The 22,826-nt window shown below is 41.2% G+C and overlaps 1 protein-coding gene across 1 annotated transcript in view; it reads right to left on the bottom strand.

The window, feature by feature from the left end:
- Positions 1 to 22,826, bottom strand: part of ITSN1 (intersectin 1) — a 279,862-nt gene that overhangs the window by 15,154 nt on the left and 241,882 nt on the right. Inside the window, exons 32-36 of the mRNA XM_036744721.1 lie at positions 16,601 to 16,784; positions 11,685 to 11,783; positions 10,005 to 10,172; positions 1,506 to 1,718; positions 34 to 155 (exon numbers count right to left, since the gene is read on the bottom strand). Coding sequence (XP_036600616.1) covers positions 34 to 155; positions 1,506 to 1,718; positions 10,005 to 10,172; positions 11,685 to 11,783; positions 16,601 to 16,784 — 786 coding nt within the window. The remainder of the gene's footprint in view (positions 1 to 33; positions 156 to 1,505; positions 1,719 to 10,004; positions 10,173 to 11,684; positions 11,784 to 16,600; positions 16,785 to 22,826) is intronic.

The raw sequence follows: 22,826 nt of genomic DNA, 5'->3' as shown, positions 1-22,826 counted from the left end.
TGGTCCCATCCCAGGAATGCTGCTGGATCTTACCTTTCATTTATGCTTTCCGCACGGAGAGTGTAGACTCTATCGATGTGGGAAATGTGGAAGATGGGCTCGTCTCCAGAAGGGTCAGTGGGTAATTTTACTAGGACTTCGTTTAGGAAAATGGGCTGAAAAATACCATGCATGGGTATCAGAATACTATTCTGACACTATATATTGGGAAGAATAAAAAGACAGCATTTGTACTATCATCCCTCTTTTCCAATGATTTATGTCTTACCACCAATTTGCACATATTAATTTTAAAAAAATAATCCTTTGTATAGATGTCTCCCTCTATCTCAATTCTTTACCCTCATTAAAAAAAAATTAGACCTTGAACAACCCCAATTGCCTTGCCTTTCCCCCTCCAAAAAAAACTGGGTGGAGGGGTTAAGAAAACTGCTTAATGTAAGATTTATCTATCACCTGGCTAGTATGTTTTTTTTTCCTGCGTAGGAATGATTCTTTTCTCCCCTTAAAAAATAACCACTGTATAGTAAAGCAGTTGATCTCTAATTTATAGCCAAATGGCTTTCTCAAGACATTTTCATCTAAAAATTTAGCACATACCTGACACACAGTAGGCATTTTAAAAATGCTTGTTGACTAGACCATATATACCCCCTCCCAAAGGAGCTCGGACTCCCAGTCCTGGGACCCAGGACTCTGATTGAGGAGCTATCACATTATCTTACCCAGTTCTGCGCCCACTGTGCCAAGCCCTAGCAATACTACCAAATGTACACCATCTGGTGCCCCCTTCCAACTTCTGCTCCCCTCTACATGCTATTTTCTCCTATGGAAAAAGAAACTTCTTGAGGATTGGCAAGGATTGTCTTTTTTGATTGTACTTGTAACCTCGAACTTAACTCAGTGCCAGGCACAAAGTGTCTAAGAGACTATTTTTTTCGTCCATCGATTCATTCACATACAGTATTCTTTTTTCCCCAAAATAAAGCTAACAGTTATTTTTTTTTCTGGGACAACACCCACTTACAGACTAAATCTAGAAAAAAAAATAACCTCCAATTCCCTACCCCAATTCTAAACAAAGCCATGACCATTTGAGCAAGACACATATAGTTCAAGGACCTAATTTTTAAAAGTGCCAAATGTCTGAACTGACTTTTGCAAAAAAAAAAAAAAAAAAAAAAAGTAAGAAAAAGAAAAGTATAAAGTTATTCCAAGGAGTCTGATGAGCTTTCCTGCCTATTTTACAGATGTTTTGAGTTGCTGTCTTTCTAATAAAGTTGAGATGGTTGTATGCTATAGATTTAGCCTCCTGCTTTAAAATGGCTGTCATAAGCCTACAGTCAAAGTCTTATACTCATCATATTATCTTTCTCCTTCTATGTTTAAGCCTCAAATACTAGAGAAACACTGGTTTCTACTAACTCCATATCAATTTTGTTTGTTTGATTAAAAAAAACAACAACACTATATCATGTCCAGTTGAAATTTTGAAAAAGACTTACCGTCTTATACATTTTATACTGTAGATTAGATTTGGGGCTGAAGACTTTGTCAGTCCCAGAAGAACCCAAAGGCTTGATTATCTGAGTCAGAAGAAGAAAGTCATTGAAAAGGAAGCCATACAGTTCCTTGTTGCTCTTGGCTTTGTACAATTTCCCACTGTGTAGGAATTTTCGTGGTCCCAAGCAATTGGTGACTGAGTTGAAGACAAGTTGCTAAGGAAGAAAAATAGAACCCACAGGAGAAAAGATTAAGAACATGCATCTGTTACAAAGAACATGGGTTTCCGTTGGAATCCTGGCCTAAGCTTGAGATGCTTCATTTCTTGGACATGAATCAAGGAATGCATTGTAAGTGCCCATCTAAGCTGGACACCCTACCTCCTCAGCAAGACAAACAATCAATCCCCCCACCATGGGTCTATGGGAATCCCAACTCATGTTTCCCAAAGATTTACATTTTTTCTTCCTTTCCTACTATCCCTCCTTCCCCCACCCACCAACTCCACCCTTTGAAAGACTTCAAGCCTGAATTCTAACTCAGACACTAACTGTGTGACCTTGGGCAAGTCACTTAACCTCTTTCTGCCTTTGTTTTCTTCTATAAAGTGGGAATAGTAATTGCACCTATCTCTCTTTTTCTTTTTCTTTTTTTTGGAGGGGGGAAGGCAGGGCAATTGGGGTTAAGTGACTTGCCCAAGGTCACATAGCTAGTAAGTGCGCCAAGTGTCTGAGGCCCGATTTGAACTCAGGTCCTCCTGACTCCAGGGCTGGTGCTCTACTCACTGCACCACTTAGCTGCCCCGGAAATATAGTTATTTCTCATATATTTATGTTAACTTAAAATCAAATCAAGTCAACCAGCATTTATGAAGTACTTGCTACACGCCAGACACACAGCACTTAGTACTAGAAATACAAATAGAAGCAAAAGGAAAAGTAGCCCCTGCCCTCAAGGAACTTACACTTAAATAGGGGAAGACAACACATAAAAGGAAACTAAAGCAGGATTGGGATGGAGAGAAGGTATTGACTCCCAGGCATGGTGGAAAAATTGGAGAGTCCAGTGAAGAGCCTGGAGAGGGATGAAGACATGCCTGGCCTGGGCACTTTCTTTAGAATGTTAAGTTCTGGCAGGGATCAACCAATGAGAGGAAAGAGACACAGGGGTGGAATGAACTTCCCGCTTCCAAGGGCTTCCAGCTTCTTCCAGCTGCAATTACACTTCCAGAAGCGTAATTGAAATTACTATTTTTTAAAAATTATCAGTTTTAATTTTAAATGTGGTTAATATTGGTAGCTATACCCCACATAAACAAAAGCCCTTTGGGAGCCTCAGTAATTTTAGAGTTTTGAATGTCTCTCTCTCCCTGTCTCAGTCTCTCTCTCTCTCTCTCTCTCTCTCTCGGATATTGAGAGACCAGAAAAGTTTGACAACTATGGGCATAGAATAGCACATGCTGGTGACTATGTAGCTTACTAAGTCTATCATATCAGAACATATATTTTCTTTGTTTTTCTTTTTTATATAAATACTATTTTATTTTTTCCAATTCCATGTAAAGATAGTTTTCAACTTTCATTTTTTAATAAGAGTTTTAGTTTAAAATTTTTCTCCCTCCCTCCTCCCCAAGACAACAAGCAATCTGATTTAGGTTATACGTTTGAAATCACGTTAAATATATTTCCACATTAGTCATGTCGTGAAAGAACACAAAAGGAAAAAATCATGAAAAAAAGCACAAAGAAAGTAAAAATAGTATGTTTCCATCTCCATTCAGACTCCATCAGTTCTTTCTCTGTATGCGGATAGCATTTTCCATCATAAGTCTTTTACAATTATCTTAGATCATTGTATTGCTGAGAAGAGCTAAGTCTATCATAGTTGATCATCACACCATGTTGCTATGACTGTAGTACTTATATTTTCAATAGATACCGCATATAGACCCTGACCAGGGTCCAGAATAGGATAGGAGGAGAGAGCAAGCTGAAATGCTTTGGGGGCATTGCGCAGTTCTTTCAACAATCTTTGACCATTTTTTTTTTAAACACCAGTGTTCTCTGAGTCTTGCTAAATGGCATGAACCATAAAACGTCATGCTCTCCAAGGAAATAAAACTGTATGTGGCCCAAAGGCCAGGGGAGAAACTCATAGTTCATGTAAGCAGGCTGCTGCATTTTAACAATGATGAATAGTGTACTAAAAGTGGAGTAAAAGGAAGGGTATGATCAGTAAAGGAAGGCAACCAATTGCGTAGTAAGAGTGAGGGCTAACAGATATAAAATGCTTAGAGGAAGTCCTCCAGCACATCATGCAGATAATCTACACAGGAGAACATAGATAAAAGTTACACAAGCTGAGAAAACAGATACTCATGAAAGGTGTATCCACATCCATGAGATCACAGACCAATGCATTACTGAAATTTTCTAAGATTCAGTTAAAAGCATTGTGATATCCCTTTTAATGTAGGCTATCAATTTTAGCCAGAGAACAGAAGGGAGACACTTTGTTTTTTAAAGACAGTCTCTTCATGTACATCAGGCTAGAAGTCATGGACTTGATCTCATTTCTAATCAGCAAGTGAACTTTGACCTATTCCATTTTCAACCTGAGTCAATTCACCCTCCCCCACCTTAGGCAGCCTAGTGAGCCCTCAGGAATGACAGCTCACTATATTGATTCCAGACTTAATGAGGCTTAGCCCATCATCGTCCAATTAGCCATGCCCACTACAACTCAGAATTCCTGAGCTCAGATCTACCAACCTAAGCCTCCCTGGTAGCCAGGAACAGGGATTACAGGCATGTACCACCACACCTGGCACAGAAGAGTGACTTTCTCCAGTTTTCTTTTGCTCTGCTAGCACCTCTAACAGCCTTTTGGAATAGAAAGTAGGGATGACAGAGTATAATTCTGTGGTATTTGATACTTTCTCTCAAAATCAAACTTTGAGATGGGGGACCAAATCCCTCTTTACTGGTTCGTTCCCTGTTACCTACCAACCCACCTTTCTCCTTCATTCTTAAAAATCCCTCACTTGATCAGACCATCTGTTAACTTTACCCTTTGTGGTTAATTCCTTGAGAAAGCCATCTAAACTGGGTGCTCCCTCTTCCTTTCCTCTCATTGTTTTCTAAACCCTCTATAGGCTGGCTTCTGACTTCATCATTCAACTAAAACTGCTCTCTCCAGAGATACCAATGATAGCTCTCTCTCTCTCTCTGTCTGTCTGTCTGTCTGTCTGTCTCTCAATAGGGTAGCTTTATTTGGGGCATGAGTTCACGTGTGTCAGTTTACATTGGGGTTTTTTTTCAGGGTCCATTTCTAAGTTACAGGAGATAGGGAATTGTTAGCTGACTCCTAGTTGTTTTCCAAATCTTTTAGTTTATGATGAAATATTAAAGAGGTCACCAGGAGCAAACCACTAGTAGAAACCATCATTTCACTGTTGCCCACATTGGGGCGTTGTAAGGGAAGGAAAAAATTTGACTACCCCCAGCTCCAAGCTATCTAAGCTGCCTTAGATTTGACTCAGCAAAATTTTTGCACACAACACAGGATGAGGCTGGGGTGCAGGCAAGATTACAAGGTCTAATGTTGAGAACAAGGAAACATTTCACATTAGACATACTGCCCAGTGTCCATTTCCCCCTGCTGAGTACAGTCACTGATTCTGCTCTAATGTCTCTGGTTTCCTGTACTTTCCCCTCACCCACCCTGTTCAGCTATCTTCACTGAGAAGTGGAAGAGAAAGTGGGGGAAGGGAGGAGAGGAAAAGAGAAATAGTCTAAGCCAGAAACTCAGTCACCACCTGTTTAATGAACCTGTCAGTCAACTAGCATTTATTAAGCACCTACTATAGGCTGTTGAGGTTAAACGTCCCTCTCAAATAGGCCTGCCTACTCCTTGGAACTCAACGTGATACAGATTTTGTTGTACATATCCAGGTGGTGGTCCAGTTTTCCAGCTTTCAGAGTGATTCTTGTCTGGAACCCCAAATTTTGGTGGAAGCCCCTGAAATGGAACTGCTTGAAGGTGGCCTTTTGATTACGTAGCAGCTAGTCCCTCTCCTCAGCGCTCAGGCTCTGCACTTTGCCTGCTGTGTTACAGAATGGTGGCAGAAGAGAATACTGTTAAGGACCACGGCTGAAGGCAGTGGAACTTCAACTGGCCTAGAGAGAATCTCGCCCAGTAGAAAGCCTAAACTCCCTCCTGCTCTGGCTAAGAGTTTAAATCTTCCTACTGTAAACAACCACCTGGTCCCTCTCCAATTTCAGCTGACCAGAGCCAGCTCTCAAGAGAAGGGAGGTGGGAAAGGGAAGGCCCAGGATCTCCAGCAACACCAAGCACAGCACCTGGTCCAGAGTAAGTATTTAATAAATGCTTGTTTCATTGACTGAAGTTTTAAAATCTGAACTTTAATGATGGACTCCTTTGGGCCTACCACTCTACCCATCCCCATGAATTAGAATCCTAGTTTCCAACCAGCAAAGTGAAGAGTGTCCAGGTCTGTGGGTGTCCATCTGTATCTAAGGTGTCTCTGAGATTCCTTTTCAGGCCTCTCCTCCCTACCCCTCCTTTCAGGATCAAAGCATCTGGAAAAGTTTCTTCTTCACCTAAGCCTAGGGGCTGAAAAAGGGATCCCAGGCCTATAAATCAGGGCAACACTGCTGCCCTCCCTGAGTTAATGTTTAACCAAGGAAAGCCAATAAGTTTTTTTTTTCCTCAAGGCTGTCCAAAGTTTATTAGTTTCTTTTGAGTACAAAGTAAACAAAATTACTGAGCTTGCTGGAAAGCACATAGGTGACTTGGATGATAAAAGAAAAATGTAGTTTCTTGTCTTCACTTTTGGTGTTTTGCTTTAAAAAAAAAACACACACACACAACACAACTTCTACCCTTAAGCAGCTTGCTTAATCTAAGGGATGGGGGAGGGAGCAGAGGAAGTGGGGAAGGAAGAAGGGAGGAGGGAAATGGGCTTTGAGGTTTCAGAATCTGGGAGCAGCAGGAAGGGTGCTGCTCCTCATACAGAAGGCCAGCATGGTTTTGCCAGAATCCAGGACATGCCCCTTCCTCATGGGCTCCTGAGCTAGGTCACAGGTGCTTGTGCCATGAGCAGCCCGGGAAGTTCCTGAACGCTCTGAGGATTCCAACAGAGCTGTCATGAGTAGATAAATCAACTTCCAAAAAAAGGTTGTTACCAGTGGTCTGGCTCTGATTTTGGAAAACCAGATGGTGGGGGATCACTTTCCCAGAGTAGTCGGGCATTTTCCACAGAGCTGTTGCCAGAGTGAAACAGACATTTTCTGTGATAGTCAAAGGGAGCTACAAGTTGAACCATTAGATGAAATTGCTGCCATCTTGCTTGGTATTATTTTCTGTAGCAGTGGATACTTGAGTGGTAGCTTCTGAGCAGCTTCTGTTAGGCATAAGATAACTGGTGACTTGGCTCAGGGGAAAGAAGCACTAGGCTACTCTGTCCTTTTGTACAGGAGATCAGAGGAGGATACTCCACAACAATGGACAATGAGAGAATTCTTTGGGTTTCTTCTGTAAGATCTCTTAATTGCCAAATCTAATGGCCTTTTTGCAATCCTCACACTTCTTGACCTTTCTGCATTCTTTGACATTATGAATCTCCTTCTGGATACTCTCTTTTTCCTAAGTTTTCATAACATTGATCATCCCTGGGCTTCCTCCTACCTACTCTTTCTCAGTCTTTGCTGGGTTTCCATTCCTGCCGTGACCACAAATCACAGGTGTTCCAGAATGCTTTGTGTCCCGAGCCTTCTTCTCTTCTTCCTCTACACTACCTCATTTGGTGATTTCGTCGGCTGCTCTGGGCTCAATTATCTTCTCTATGCAGATGATTCTGAAATCTACATATCCAGCTCCAGTCTCTCTCCTGAGCTACAGTCCTGTATTACCAACTATCTTTTGGACATTTTGAACTGGATGTCCCATAGGCATAACAAACCCAACATATCCAAAACAGAATTCACTATCTCTTCCCCCAAACCCTCCCCTCTTTCAAACTTTCCTATTATTATTGTCAAGGATGCCACTATCCTACATCACCCAGTCTCATAACTTTGTAACCTCCATATCATTGACTTCATACTTGCATTCACTATATAGATCCAGTCTGCTGCCAGATATTGTTTTTACCTATATGACATCTCTCATATATATTCCCTTGATGCAGGCTGTCGTTACCTTATGTCTGCACTACTGCAATGGTTTTCTAATTGGTCTCCTTGTCCCCATTTCTCTCCTTAGCTCAATTCATCCCCCACTCAGCTCCCAAAGTGTAGATCTGACCATATTGCCCCTCTATTCAACAAACTCCATTGGCTCCCATTCACCTCTAGAATCAAATATAAAGTATTTTGCCTGACATTTGAAGCTCTTCACCTCTTTGGCCTTTTTGTAACTTTCTGGTCTTTTTATACTTTATTCCCCTCTAGCTACATTAACCTTTATGCAATTTCTCACACATGGATATTCTATCTCCTGACTTTATACCTTTTCTTGGCTGTTCCCCATGAATGGAATGCTTTATCTCCTCTCCCCTGCGTCCTAGCTTCCTTCAAGACTCAGTTCAAATCCTGCTTTCTAAATTTTTTACAGAAAGTACCCCAGATGAAGGCCTCACTTCTCAAATAAATATAGACAGAACTGAGTCAAATTTATAAGAATACAAGTCATTGCCCAATTAATAAATGATCAAAGGATATGAACAGGCAGTTTTCAGACAAAGAAATCAAAGCTATATAGTCATAAGAAAAAATATTCTAAATCACTGTTGATTAGAAAAATGCAATTAAAACAACTATGAGTTACCACCTCACACCTTTCAGATTGGCTAATATGATAGAAAAGGAAAAGGATAAGTATTGGCAGGGATGTGAGAAAACTGGGACACTAATGCAATGCTGGTGGACTTGGGAATTTATCCAACCAATCTGGAGAGAAATTTAGAACTATGCCCAAAAGGCTATCATCCTGGGTCATCTCCAGTCATCCTGATGAATATCTGGTCACTGGATCGAGATGGCTCTGGAGGAGAAAGTGAGGCTGGTGACTTTGCACAGCCCTCCCTCACTCAAATCAAAGTCAACTGCAAGTCATGTCATCATTTCCCTGATGTCATGGTCCTCTTCAAAAACAAAGGACAAATCACAAGCTGAAAAAATTGTGGAATATAATTATACTGGAATATTATTGTGCTATAAAAAATTATGAAAAAAAAGACTTATATGAACTGAAGCAGAATGAAGTGAGTAGAACTAGGAGAACACTGTACCCAGCAATACTGTACAATGAACAACTGTAAATGACTTAAACATTCTCAGCAATACAACGATTCAAGGCAATCCCAAAGGACTCATGATGAAAGATGCTTTCTCCAGAGAAAGAACTGATGGTGTCTGAATACAGACTGAAGCATACTATTTTTCATTTTTCATCTTCTTTCTTTCCTTTTTTCCCATGTTCTTCCACAAAATGACAAATATGGAAATGTGTTTTACATGATTGTACATGTATGTCTCAGAGAGGAAGAAAGGTTGGGAGGGAAAGATAGAATTTGGAACTCAAAGCTTTTTAAAAAAATGTTAAAAATTGTTTTGTATGTAATTGGGGAGAAAATAAAATTTTTAAAAAGACCAAAAATAAATCCTGCTTTCTGAAGAAGGCCTTACCCCATCCTCACCTTCAATGCCTTCCCTCTGAGATTACCTTCCATTTGTACTATATATGTATATATATGTATATACATACATGTATATATGTATACATTTATACACATATATATGTGTCTTCTATTTACAGCTATTTGTACGTTGTCTCCAGTAGTAAAATGTCAGCTTCTTGATGTCAGGGATTGTCTTTTTGCCTTTCCTGTGTCCTCAGTGCCTAGCAGAGTGCCTGGCATATAGAAAGCATTTAATAAATACCTGCTGATTGATTATCATGGCCAAGGATCCCCAGTAAGGCAGTGCTACTCCCAAGCGGGTCATCATCACTGGATGTCCACACCTTACCAACCCTGACATGAGTCAAAGAATCCAAGAATTTTCAATCTATAAGGATTCTTGAAAGTCACATGGTCCAACTCTCTCATTTTGCACGTTCAGAAAAAAAATAAGTGGAAGCATGGGCAAAGCGATGATGGAGGTAATGACTTCCCCTAATTAGTCGTTCTTGGTATTCCCCAGTCCCAGATTACATAACTTGGGAAGGGGGATGAAGAAGGTAAGTTTCCCGTGGCCAAGGAGAGATATAAATGTAAACATGTATGAAAGAAAAAGGGGAGAACATAGAAGAAAGCAGAATGGAAGAGGAGGAAAAACTAAAAAAAAGTGAGAAGAATTTGGGAGTTGAAAGTTTTGCCTCTTTCCCAGCTCTTATTTTCTTCCTCCCCACAGCCTCCTTCTAGATCCCAGGACCACCTGGTGAGGACTCCCCTTGTCCTCACCCATTAAGGTCACTACCTCAGACAGGCCTTCACACTGCACATGTGCTTGAATCCACTCCAACCGGTCTGAATTCTCCTTTTCACGCACACCTTCATTGACCTGGGAACACAATTCTTCAGCCTTCTCTAGAGCATGTTTCAAGTGACTGTAGTCAGGGTGGTTTTCAGGAGTGTTTTCTAAGATCTACAAATGAAAAGAAGAAGACCGAAAAAAAAAAAATCCTTTTTGTCTTTTCTCCCACTCAGGTTGTATACATGAATTGGGTGCTGTCCACCTTGGGCCCTTAGCAGAGTGGAAACAGCAGCATCCTCTTATAAAAGGCCCTTACGCTCTTTCATACTCTTTATACCCCCAGTAACAACATTAAGCTGTGTGGGTACTGCATTTTCACAGCCATTCTGAAAGTCAGGCTGGTGGGGTGACCCTTCTACTTTAAAGGTGAAATAACAAAGAGACAGAGGCTCACACAAGGAGAGGTAGGAATTAAGATTTGAATTCCTTTAAAGCTTTTGACTCCCTAGCCCATATACCATTGCAGCTGAATTCCACCAAGAATAGTCTACCAAGGGTGGGGAACGTGCGACCTTTAGGGCACATGCGGCCCTCTAGGTCCTCAAGTGCAGCCCCTTGCCTGAATCCAAACTTCACAGAATAAATCTCTGAAATGTGACCTCAAGGCCACAGGTTCCCTACCCCTGAAGTGATATATTCCGGCTTGACATGAACACTGGGCTAGGGGAAGTGATCTCAGGTGTCTTAGCCCCTGAAACACACTGTAACTTTATCCTTAACTACTTGGACATATCATTATGTTAATTTCAGCAGACCGGGGCATATTAGGGCAGCTGGGCAGCTGAAGTCAGGAAAACCTAAGTTCCAATTCAGCCTCAGATGCTAGCTCTGTGATCCCAGATGAGTCATTTAATTTTTATCTGCATCAGTTTCCTCATCTGTAAAATGTGGATGATAATGACACTTATAACTTATAAAAGTGAGATAACATTTGTAAGCAAACCTTAAATTACTATTTAGATGCTAGTTATTACTATTATTATTAATTATCATTAATCCTCTTAAGTAGTCCCACAATTGATTCAATACCATAGACTAACCAATAAAGCATGGAATAATAGGATTATATGTATACATATATACATATATATGTATATATGTATTTTTCAATTAACAAGCATTTGTTTCCTATCGTTCCCAATCCCCTTCCCCGTAAAGGCCAGAATATCTTTGAACTGAACTTGGGTTCAGATCCGACCACTTACTCCTGATTGGATGGCTCTTCCCCAAACCTCTATTTTAGAAGGACCTCTAGGACTGTGAGCCCTGTATCTACCTTCCCCCATCTCATTGTCCTCAGTACAGTCTTCTGAGGTAAGCAGGGATGCTATTGTCTTTCTCCTCTTAGAACCATAGGGCCCAGAAAAATTAAATGATTTGCTAAACATCCCATTGTCAGAGCCAAGAAATAAATGCAGGCTTCCTATGAAACAGTGAATCCAAGAATCTGGTCACACACTTCTAAGTCTACACTATGGCTATTTTCTACCTAAGTTCTGCCTTACAGTCACAAAGTACAAGTGCCCAATTCCCGTTATCATGTATATGATCCCTGCAAAGGAGATGCCAACAGAACAGTTAGCAATAATCCTGGACTGAAACAATATGAAGATGGATACTTACATTTTTAATGATTAGTGGGTATCTTGTTACCCGCTGCATAGGCTTCAGGATAAAACTAGAGAGTGGCATCCCTTTACACCGAGGATCCATGGCTAATCTCTGAAAAAAAAACAAACAAACCAGAGTTTGTAAAAAAGATCAGATTTGAAAAATGTGCAGCTTTCCCTTTCAGAAAGCTAATAACTAAAGGGAATGACCTCCTAATCACCAAATCCTATGGCCTTTTTTTTTAACCTTCTTGACTGCCCTGCAACATTTGAAACTCTTAATCCTCCCTATTCTTCTTCCCTGGTTCCAGAAACAACACACACTCCTGGTTCTCTCCCTACCTTTTTAACTACTCTGACTCCTTCACTGGCTCCTCAGCCTCTTCCCAACCACTAAAGGTAGGAGCTCCTCAAGGTCAGTCCTTTCTTTCTCAACAATAATCAAATTCAGGCAGGTAGGCGGTACAGTGGATGGAGCGCTGGGCCTGGAGTCAGAAAGTTCAAATCCCATCTCAGATACTTACCAGTTTTGAGATCCTAGACTTGGGCTCATCTTGGTTCCGACTTCACCATTTCAGTGCCATGCTCCTAGACTTGAGCTCCTCTTTGTTCTGACTTCACCATTTCAGTACTATGCTCCTAGACTTGGGCTCCTCTTTGTTCTGACTTCATTTCAGTGCTATGCTCCTAGACTTGGGCTCATCTTGGTTCCAGCTTCACCATTTCAGTGCTCCTAGACTTGGGCTCATCTTGGTTCTGACTTCACCATTTCAGTACTATGCTCCTAGACTTCGGCTCGTCTTGGTTCTGACTTCACCATTTCAGTGCCATGCTCCTAGACTTGGGCTTGTCTTTTTTCTGACTTCACCATTTCAGTACTATGCTCCTAGACTTGGGCTCCTCTTTGTTCTGACTTCATTTCAGTGCTATGCTCCTAGACTTGGGCTCATCTTGGTTCAGACTTCACCATTTCAGTGCCATGCTCCTAGACTTGGGCTCATCTTGGTTCTGACTTCACTATTTCAGCTATGCTCCTAGACTTGGGCTCATCTTTGACTCTTCCCTGCACCTATACTAACTATGGGTATTCCCTAAGGCTCTGTCCTAGGACCCCTGCTCTTCTCAGTTGTGATCTTATCAGCTTGCAGGGGTTTCATTATCTTCTCTCTGCAGGCAATGCTCAGATCTGTATACCCAGCTCTGGTCTCTTTCCTGAGCTACAGTCTCACAACATCAGCCGCTTTTTGGACATTTCAAACTGTGTGTGTCATAGGTAACTCAAGCTCAGCATGGCCAAAACTGATCTCATCATATTCCCCTTTCCAAACTTTCCTATTACTGTCAATAGCATCCTTCCAGTGACTCAGGCTCACAGTCTTGGTGTCATCCTTGGCCCCTCACTTTTACTCACCCATAAATCCAAACCATTGCCAAATTTTGTTGTTTCTACCTTCACAATAATGCTCACACATGAGCTTCTCTCTTCACTCATATACAGCCACCATTTTAATTTGGGCTTTCATCACATCTCATCTACATTATTGTAATAGCTTTCTAATTGGTTTCCATACTTCATCTCCCTCCCCCACCCCATTCAATCTGTTCTCACTCAGCTGCCAAAATGATTTTCCTAAAGTGTAGGTCTGACTATGACCCCCCTCTATTCAATAAACTGCAGTGGTTCCCTTTTACCTCCAAGAACAAATATAATTTAGCATTTGTAGCCCTTAGTGACCTGACCCTCTCCTACTTTCTGGGTTTCCTTACATTTTACTCCCTTCTATACATTCAGCAACCAGCCACTGCTGACCTTTCTTGAGCAGGTGACGGGTCCACACCTGTGCTTTGGGAATATCGATGTGGCAGCATTATGGAGGATGGATTAAATAGGGGAGAGGCTGGGTGCTAGGAGACTTAAATCTAAGCTATTACAAAAATAGTCCCAGCCAGAGGTGATGAAGCCTGAACTAGGGCCGGGGCTGGGTGAGTAGAAAGCAGGAGATGCCTGTAAGACATGTTGTGGAGACACACCTGAACTTCCTGAATCTTCTCTAACCATCCTTTTAATTATACACTACAGAACGTTTTCAGGAATTAAAGTCAAGATCTCCGGCCTATAGTTTTCAGATTCCACTTTCTTTCTCCTTTTGAAAATTAAGATAACAAGTTGTCTTCCTTGAGTCTTCCTCATTGTCACCTTTCAAATGTCACCCAGAATGAGCCCTCAGTTCTGAAACCAGAGCAGCCACTTCTTTCAATACCCCTGGAAGCAATTCATCTTTACCAACTGATTTACATCCATTAGAGACCTATAGGTGTATTCTTACTATCTCCTCACTTAGGTAGGGTTTAAAATCTCTACTGGCTATCTTTCTTCTATCCTTTCTAGTTCAGATATTATTCTCCCTGCTAAAAAAAAACTCCATTAAATTAAATAGCTCAGCCTTCTCTCTATAATTGTCATCCCATCCATCCCAAGAAGCAAATGATCCTGTCTTTTCTTTTATCCTTCTTCCTTCTTCTCTCTACCTCCAGTGCTCCAAAACACAGCTAAATTTAGTTATCAAGTTTTGGGAAGTGGTATGTAATATCCTGGACCCATACCGTGGGAAAGCAGCAGAACTCTATTGTTTAGTCCAGGCTGCCTCAGCAGTCCTCAGCAAGGCGTCACTAGCCACTGATGTGTCTTTCTTTTTCCTCTGACCCTCACTGTCAGATCTCTCTCTTGGCAGTTTCTATACACCCATATATCATTCCTTGTTACACACACACACACACACACACACACACACACACACACACACACACACGCACACAAAACTGCCTAGGCAAAAAGCCTTAAATCAATGACTTGGTTCCAAGTGTTCAGGATCCTTCTTCTCTTTCTCCTCTTTGTCACATTCTTAGACTCTCCTAACCCAGGTCAGAATCACCTTCTGCCTCTTCATTTTCTTTTTCTCCTTTTGTTTTTGCCTCGAGGGCTTTCTTCCATTCTTCCCCCTACCCCCACTCCACCAAGGAACACTACATTCTTCTTAATAACCCAGCTAGTGGATAGGTGTTGGGCTAGGCATTGAATGATTAATAATACACATAACTATGTATTAATAATACACATAGCTGTCCTCAACCTAGTAAGTAACGGAGGGAGGATAAGCACGCAATTAACTATAATACGAAGCTAGAAACCTTCATTTTTTGCTCCTAGAACATAACACTATAAATAGTCCTGATCCCATGTAGATGTTATCCCCATATTATAGAAGAGAAAACAGAGGCTGAGAGAGGTAAAGTGACTTGCCAAGGGTAACAGAGCTAGTGCATGTCCGACAGGAGCTCTAATCCCAGTTGTTTTGCCTCTAGGTCCAGAGTGCTATTCCCTTTGTCAGGATAACTCTCAAGAGCAGAGAAACACAGGACCTCTTACCAAGTTGTAATAACAATTTAGATTTGAAGATCTTTCCCACCCGTTAATAGGCCATGTGACCTGCTTACATCACAGGAAGCCTAAGTCACATGTAGCGGGAGGAGCTTGCTGAGAGGAAAAGGAAACTGTCACAGGGAATGTTGAGACAGCAGTCATGAAAGTTAGAGCTGAGGGAAAGAGAGCAGACATGTGACAGCTGTGCTGTAAGTTTGCTTGTTGCTGGCAAGGCCCTTGCAGGGTGCGGCAGGTTGTGGGATGGAGTGGACTTATAGGTTTCGGGATCTGGTTATTTGGTGTCTGAATAAATGGTTTACTTCTTCTACCTTCTATGTGGAGAATTCTGTATATTTTGCGATACAGAACCACATAGGCATTTTGACAGTTATCATCTATATTGTGACTATGGCCTTGCTGATACAAAAGTAGGCATTCAATGTTGATGACAGTGTAATGAACACAGATATCACAGCCACGAAAATGCTTTGTCTACCAGAATGAAGGGAGAAAATAAAAGGTTATTTTCCCTTCACTAGTACTTGCTATTTGTGAAGACATTCACTTGTTGAGTGATTATATTTAATTTGCTTTTTATTTTTTTCCCAGGAGAATTAGGGGGCATGCCCATAGAGCTGATGGCATCCCTGCCATATCCAGGAATAGTATCAGTATTTCACAAAGGAACAGGCAAAAATCATGGGGCCGCTGGGTCACATTCCTCCTATTTCCTCTGTTGGTAACCTTGACTCCTGTGGCAGCCCCTCACTGATTACTATGGTTCCTAAGTCCTTCACACACAAAAATAGGCAGAGAAGGAAAGCGATGGGATTCTTTGGCTACTCCCTCTGGTGGCAAAGATGCTCTGGCAATGAACCTAATAAGATGATTTAAGGCAACGAGGTGACATGGTGGAGTCAGGAAGATCTGAGTTCGAATCTGGCCTCAGACACATACTAGCTGTGTGACCCTGGGCAAGTCACTTAACCCCTATTTGCCAGCACTTATTTCTCAGGGTTGTTGTTAGGACCAAATGAAATAATAATTGTGAAAAGTGCCTGGAACATAGCAAGTGCTATGTAAATGTGAGTTGCTGGTGTTACTATTTACCAATCATGAAAGTCAGTGCCAGAACCAGAATGACAGCCACGAAGAAGGGTTCTCTAGGCTTATGGGCAGTCAGCTTTCTTGAGGCCCCCCACTTTATCTCTGCTGTGCAGACACTGATTACATTTAAAACCGTGTTCAAATGTACTATTTTTTTTGGAGGGTGGGCAGACAGGGCAATTGGGGTTAAGTGACTTTCTCAAGGTCACACAGCTAGTAAGTGTGTCAAGTGTCTAAGGTCAGATTTGAACTCAGGTCTTCCTTACTCCAGGGCCGGTGCTCTACTCACTGCACCACATAGCTGCCCCTCAAATGTACTATTAATCCTTTCTACCTTCCCAACACAAGGCACAGGACAAACTGTAAAGAAGACTTCAGCAGATGTTCACCCAACTCCTTACTTTGACAAATTCCTTGAACTCAGGGGCTTCATCTGTCTTCTGCTGGATGAGGGCCGCTCCGTTGAGTTGGCAGCTGCAGAAACGAATGTAGGGCTGCATGTGGGGCAGCTGGGCAGTCAAGATATCGCCAATCATCTTCACAGGCATCCTCTCACCAGACATTTTCTTCCGAACTCTCAGGGCCCTACATCGGGAAGAGAAAGAAGAAGTTGTCTTTCACGCAATGACTGCCAGTTTATGGGAATCATTTTCTGGTCCTCGTAGAGGAATGATATTTACTAGAAACCCAAGTCACTAACAGATCTATTTAGGAGACACAGAAAGAAAGAAAATGAATCTTACCCCATCTTCAGAGACTTTAGAACATCAGCTTGACCTGCTAGAAGGTGAAACTACTTATTGAGATCTTTTTTGTTTATCTTGGTGAGAAAAAGGTTTATTTTTTCTTATGTAGGTAAGCATAGTCAAACACCCCATTTTCCATTCATGAAAATCCCTTTATGGATTATTTGGGACAAAAAATACCAGCCTGGTTTAGCCCTGCTAAGTATGCCTCTAAGCTACCTCTCTAAGTGTCCCATTGGGGGAAATAACAGCTCATTTTAATATCAACTAGAGCAAAACAAAATCATGAACTAAATTAACCGCCTCCCCCAGTTCTATTGTCATTGACGGAGCTAAATATAAATTACTTTATGGATTATTGTGCAACTTTTCTCCATCATTACAATAGCTAACTGGTGGTGTTGGGCAGAAACACGAGGGTTCTGAAAATAGACTGCTAATAAGGTAATAAATTCAAGCTGTGTCCTAGAAACCGAGAAGAGGTGGTTGTGGCATTAGGAAGATGTGTTGGCCTTGGAAAACACCTGCTTGAATTTTTAGGGCTATATTACACAAGGGCTCTCTCCCATGAATATTTTTATGGCACACCTAAGATTTATTTACAAGTGCAGTATAACACTGGAACTTAGAAAATGGGTAGTTTCTGAATGACAAGAATTCAAATGTCACATGTGGGAAGGACCACAATATTTGAAGCCCTGAGAATCATGCATGCACAGGTGGAGAGCAAAGTCCTTCACAAGTAGTAGGTATTTAGTAAACATTTGTTGAATGAATGTGCATAGAAATGATACATATTAACATTTTCTTTGGTCTTAAAAAGTGGTAGGATTTTAGAGGTATAGAGGATGTACCCAGAAATTCCCCAGTTAAAATCCCATCTCCTTTTTAGATTCACTGAATAAGGCATGGAATTCTAGGGTCTAGCTCAACTCTTTGACAAGGCAAGAACTTGCCTTGTTCTGAGTACTTGTGGTATTATTTGACAACACTTTCATGATGAAATTCATGGCTTGTTCACAAACCTAGGCTTCGCTCTAGGGTTCAGTGTTTAAAAGGGAGCTAGGCAAAAGACTCCAAAGGATATAAGTTGGCTAGAGAGACATTGGACAGAGAGGAGAAAGGGGTTCTCCAGCAATCGGAATACTTTTCTCTTACAGGAGGCCCCACACAGCAGAGTATAGATATTTTAAGTTGATTCTCTTGGAGGCAGAGCTTCATAGGGATAGGGAATGGAGGCATGGGTCAGATTGTTAAGTTCTTGGGTCTAAGTCCTTTACATTTTTTTTTTTTGCTTAAAATCTGTTGTATAGTCAGTTTTATTAGCATCAGTTCCTGTGTAGGAGTTGAAGACCCCTCCTATTTTTTGTGGAATCCTGAATATGAACCAAATTCTAATGCTCCCATGAGAAACTCTGGGTAGGAACATGAGTCACAGGAATTTCAGAGAGAAAGCTCTAAGACTGAGTCTAGAGTTGCAGTTTAGGGACATGATTTCCAGGGTGATTCAAAGGTTTTATGTTATGTGCATTGGTGTATGTATTGTTACGAAGAACTCTTCTGGGCCTTGTTAGGGTAGCATATTAAACTTAAAAGTACATGTTATATGAAGGATAAGTGATTATTACAGTACCTGGAAAATGACTCAAGGATGCTTTTAGAAAAGGGTTCTCGGATCTACCAAGAAGCTTAAGGCCCTCTAAGGGTAATACCACAATCCATCAAGCCAGTTTTTGGCTGTCATAGATCTGAGAAGAGACAGGAGACTAGAGAACAGCCTCCTTAGGGGTGATATTGGTTGGCATGGGCTACCTAGTGCTTTGAAATAACAGAAGTATCTTGATGCCTTCAGAAAGGGATGTTGTGAGCTATTAAACAAACAGGCAATGGTTCTATAGGAATAAACTAACAAAATTCGCTTGGGAATTGTCTTGGAAGAAGAATGCTATGTTCACCAATATTTGGGAATCAGCTTGTAGGTGACGTATCATTTCTAAAAGAAATGACTGTCACCTTTTTAAAGAGGTAAACCCTGAATGCAAATGAACCTCTGGTGCAAATGACACCATTTAATGAGATGATGCAAGTCTGCTATGGATAGACAAACCAAGATATCTGTGGTGTAAGCAAATTCATCTCTGTGGTGCCTTGGATAGAGTGCTGGATTTAGAACCAGAGATCCTGAGTTTGAATTCTGGTTCTGCCACTTAATAACTATGTAACCTTGGGTAAATCGCTTGACACCTTCGGGTCTTAGTTTCCTCAGCTGTAAAATGAAAGAATTATAGTAGATGACAGCTAAGGCCCCTTCCAACTCTAAACGTATTATCCTGTGAAATCCAGTGAATTGTCTAATAGACAGCTTCCAGGGCTAAAATCTACCATACTATGATCTTCAAGAAAACAATGTTTCTATATCAACCTGGGAAGAGAAGTTTGATTGAGGGAGTAGAAAGGGATTGAGTGGAAGAAAAAAAATGGAAGAAAGTAAAGGGGGATTTTTAAAAAAATATAAAAGAGCCATAGTTTGAGGCAAGATAGTGCTATCTTACTGCAGGTACAAGATGTAGTAGGTATAGCCTTCTGGCTGGTTAGTCAAAATGCTGGTTCTAAATTCACTTAAACAGTACCTGGAACATACTGTCCCTATGGATTCTACTTCAGTCTCCTTCTCTGGATTTCTATTTCAGGGGTAGGGCTAGGATTCTGGCTTACAAAGATTAGACCAAGGAATGAGGAATCTCTGGGGATTTCATCCAGGCTTTGGAATGATATTGCTCTGGTCACCATAACTACAGTCCCAAGAATGGTTTTCTCCTTGATAAAAGCGCCTGTGGCAATCCCATCTAGAATGATGGAAACTCAGAGTTGGAAGGGAACTTGCAAATGTTCTAGTCCAATCCACACTGAACAGCAATACCCTTGACAACATTCCAGTAAGTCATCATCCATCCATCCTCCACTTGATGGAGAACTCAGTACCTTCTTAGATGTCATGTTACTGTCATACATTCCCTATGCCCTACATTACCCTGCGTAAAGATCTCTGATTAATACCCTTGGATTTTAAATATATACACACACATATGTGTACACAACTACTTATATATACATACATGTATATCCACATGAGCATACACATATGCACCCACATGTGTATGTACATGTCTGTATATATCACTATATAGCCACACACGTATATATAAACACATATGTATATGTATCTATACATCCACATATATGTATGTACATATAGGTGTGCATATCTATACATACACATATATACACATATGTGTATACATGTGAAAGTTTAAAGATTAAAGAAATAGAAGCACTATGAGCAGTGATTAATAAACTAATCAACATTTCAAAGGCAGTAGATAATAGATAAAAATATTCTGAAGTCTATAGGCCAAAGCAACAATAAAATATGACCTCTAATGCCCCCTATTCTCCTTTTATTCTGTCACTACCCTGGTGCAAGCCCTTAACACTCAATACCAATACTACTTCAATAGCCTTCTGGTTGGTAATCTCTGCCTCGAGTCTCTCCCCAGTCTAAGCCATCCTCCATCGTAGTGGTGGTGGTGGTGGTGGTGGTTGTCCTTCATTCTCAAAGAAGATAAAAATGGCACTGCTATATTGGGGTCAAGGTATAGTGTATCTGACTTTGGTGGAGCAGACCAATACGAGCCCAGAAGGCTCTACCACAGGTCAGGTCCAAATAGTCCACATGAACATTTGGAGTGGAGATATTTCTAAATGTGAACATCTTACAATTCTTGTGAGCTACTGTAGTTCTGCTTTGCTCATAGAGCACAGCCCCTTCTTTGATGCAGGCACACCATGCTGGGCCGTCCTGTGCCAGTGTCCCATGTCTCACAATCAATTCCAAAGTTCTTCAGAGACATTGAAAGTATGTTATCTTGCAACAAAAGTTGTTGGTCTTTCAAGTCTACTGAATTTCTTGTTTTCCATAAGCGTGCACACATTCCACGTACTGATAGTGAATGAAATCATCTTTGCAAGTATTTTTGTACATTTTTTGATGTTTTGACCACAGCGTAGGATCCTTGCTTGTTGTGGTAAGCAAAATAGGGCTGAATAAAGCAGATTATTTTTAGGGCACCTTTTCTAGCTCCTTCCTCATGCCAGGAGGTGAGCAGTATGGTCCTTCAAAAAGTCTCAGACACCCAGGGGGCTGCTGAATCCCAAGTTGCTTCAATCCAATGGAATGACCCTATGGCCTGGGCTGCCTATGTTCAAGGTTGTGACTACAGCTCCCAGTGTATCTATACCTTCTGCTTGTCACTTGCCAGTTGCCATGGACTTTGAGGCAAGTAAAAATGGTAAAATGGTATGGATGATGTCTTTTGACTCATGCATAAATTGGATCTAAGTGAGGCAGAGTTGCCCAAAGTCATCAGCCTGACTCTCTCTTCCAAAGTCATTGAAGTCCAGTGGCAAGACAAACGTCAAGACAACTGGCAATGGCCCAGGAAGCAGAAAATGACCTTGGCATCTTCAATGTCTAAACAAGCTCTAAGTGCTCCACAGTGCCTGCTTCAGCCGCTTTCATGGCCGTTGGAATAAATTGTTCTCATTGGCTCATTCTGCTGGGGTAAGTTTTCACATGCTTAGGATAGACCTCTCCTAACTCACTGACAGAACTGAGATCTCTCAGTTACTCTCAACCTGGTTTAGCTCATTTGTTGAAATGATTTACCAGGCTATGGCTGCTGTGCATGATATAGCTTCTTGGAGCCACATGTGAGAGTTGGGCGAATCAGGTAGACACCAAAAGTAGAAAGCAGCCCTGAAAAGGGCTCAGTAGCCCTCATACCAGCGGTACTAGTCTTCCCTGATCACCCTACATCAAGCCATCCCTGACTCAGCTATCAAAGTGATCTTCTTAACACCCATGTCAACCCCCACAGATCCCCAATCCCCACCTCTGACCCACTCCTCCTCTTCAATATACTTTAGGAGTTCCCTATTACTTCCAGGATCAAATATATCTATATCTATATCTATATATCTATATCTATATACAGACATGTAGATATATATATATATATATATATACACACACACAAATATATAATCCTCTGTTTTGTGTTCAAAGCCTTTCTTAATTTTCCCTCATTCCCTACATTTCCAGTCTTCTGATACCTAACGCACCCTCATGTACTCTATAATTCAGTAACACCAGCCTCTTTGCTATTCCTTAAAGAAGACACTCTTATCTCCTGACTCTGGGCAGTTGCTTGCCCATGCCTAGAACTCTCTCCCTTCTTAGCTCTGCCTCCTGGCTTCCTTCAAGTCACAGCAAAAACCCTAGCTCCTAAAGGAAGCCTTTCCTGATCCCCTTCATGCTGGTGCTTTCTCTCTGTTGATTATCTCTAATTTATCCTGCATAAATCTAGTTCATACAGTTTTTTTGCCTATTGTCTTCCCCATTAGATTATGAAACCCTTGAGGGTGGAGACTATTCTGAAAATTTGGGGGGGAGGGGTATTGCTAGGACTTGGCCAACAGAACTCATACACCACTACTGTTATCCATCACAGCAGCTGGAGCTGGGACTCAGAGACACTTCCTGACTATAGGTTAAGAAAGTGAAAATAGTATTAATAATGAGTCACTAGTACAACCAGGATTGAATTGGCTAACTAGACTTACCCACAGGTCCAGATGCATTCCAAACACAGGCCTATTAAAATATCCTTATGTTAATTCCTTTGTCTTGCCAACAGAACAAGCAGCTCTGAAATCCTATGATTCCTCAGAGCTTTGCTGATCTTAGCTCTTTATTGGGAGGTACCAAACATTTTCAAAAGAACGATAGGTCTGGAATGGAATTTGAAGAAGTACAATCCCA

The sequence above is a fragment of the Trichosurus vulpecula genome, chromosome 2 (assembly GCF_011100635.1).
Source record: "Trichosurus vulpecula isolate mTriVul1 chromosome 2, mTriVul1.pri, whole genome shotgun sequence".
Classification (NCBI taxonomy): domain Eukaryota; kingdom Metazoa; phylum Chordata; class Mammalia; order Diprotodontia; family Phalangeridae; genus Trichosurus; species Trichosurus vulpecula.
The sequence above is the reverse complement of the archived record's forward strand: the minus strand, read 5'-3'. Positions and strand labels throughout refer to the sequence as shown.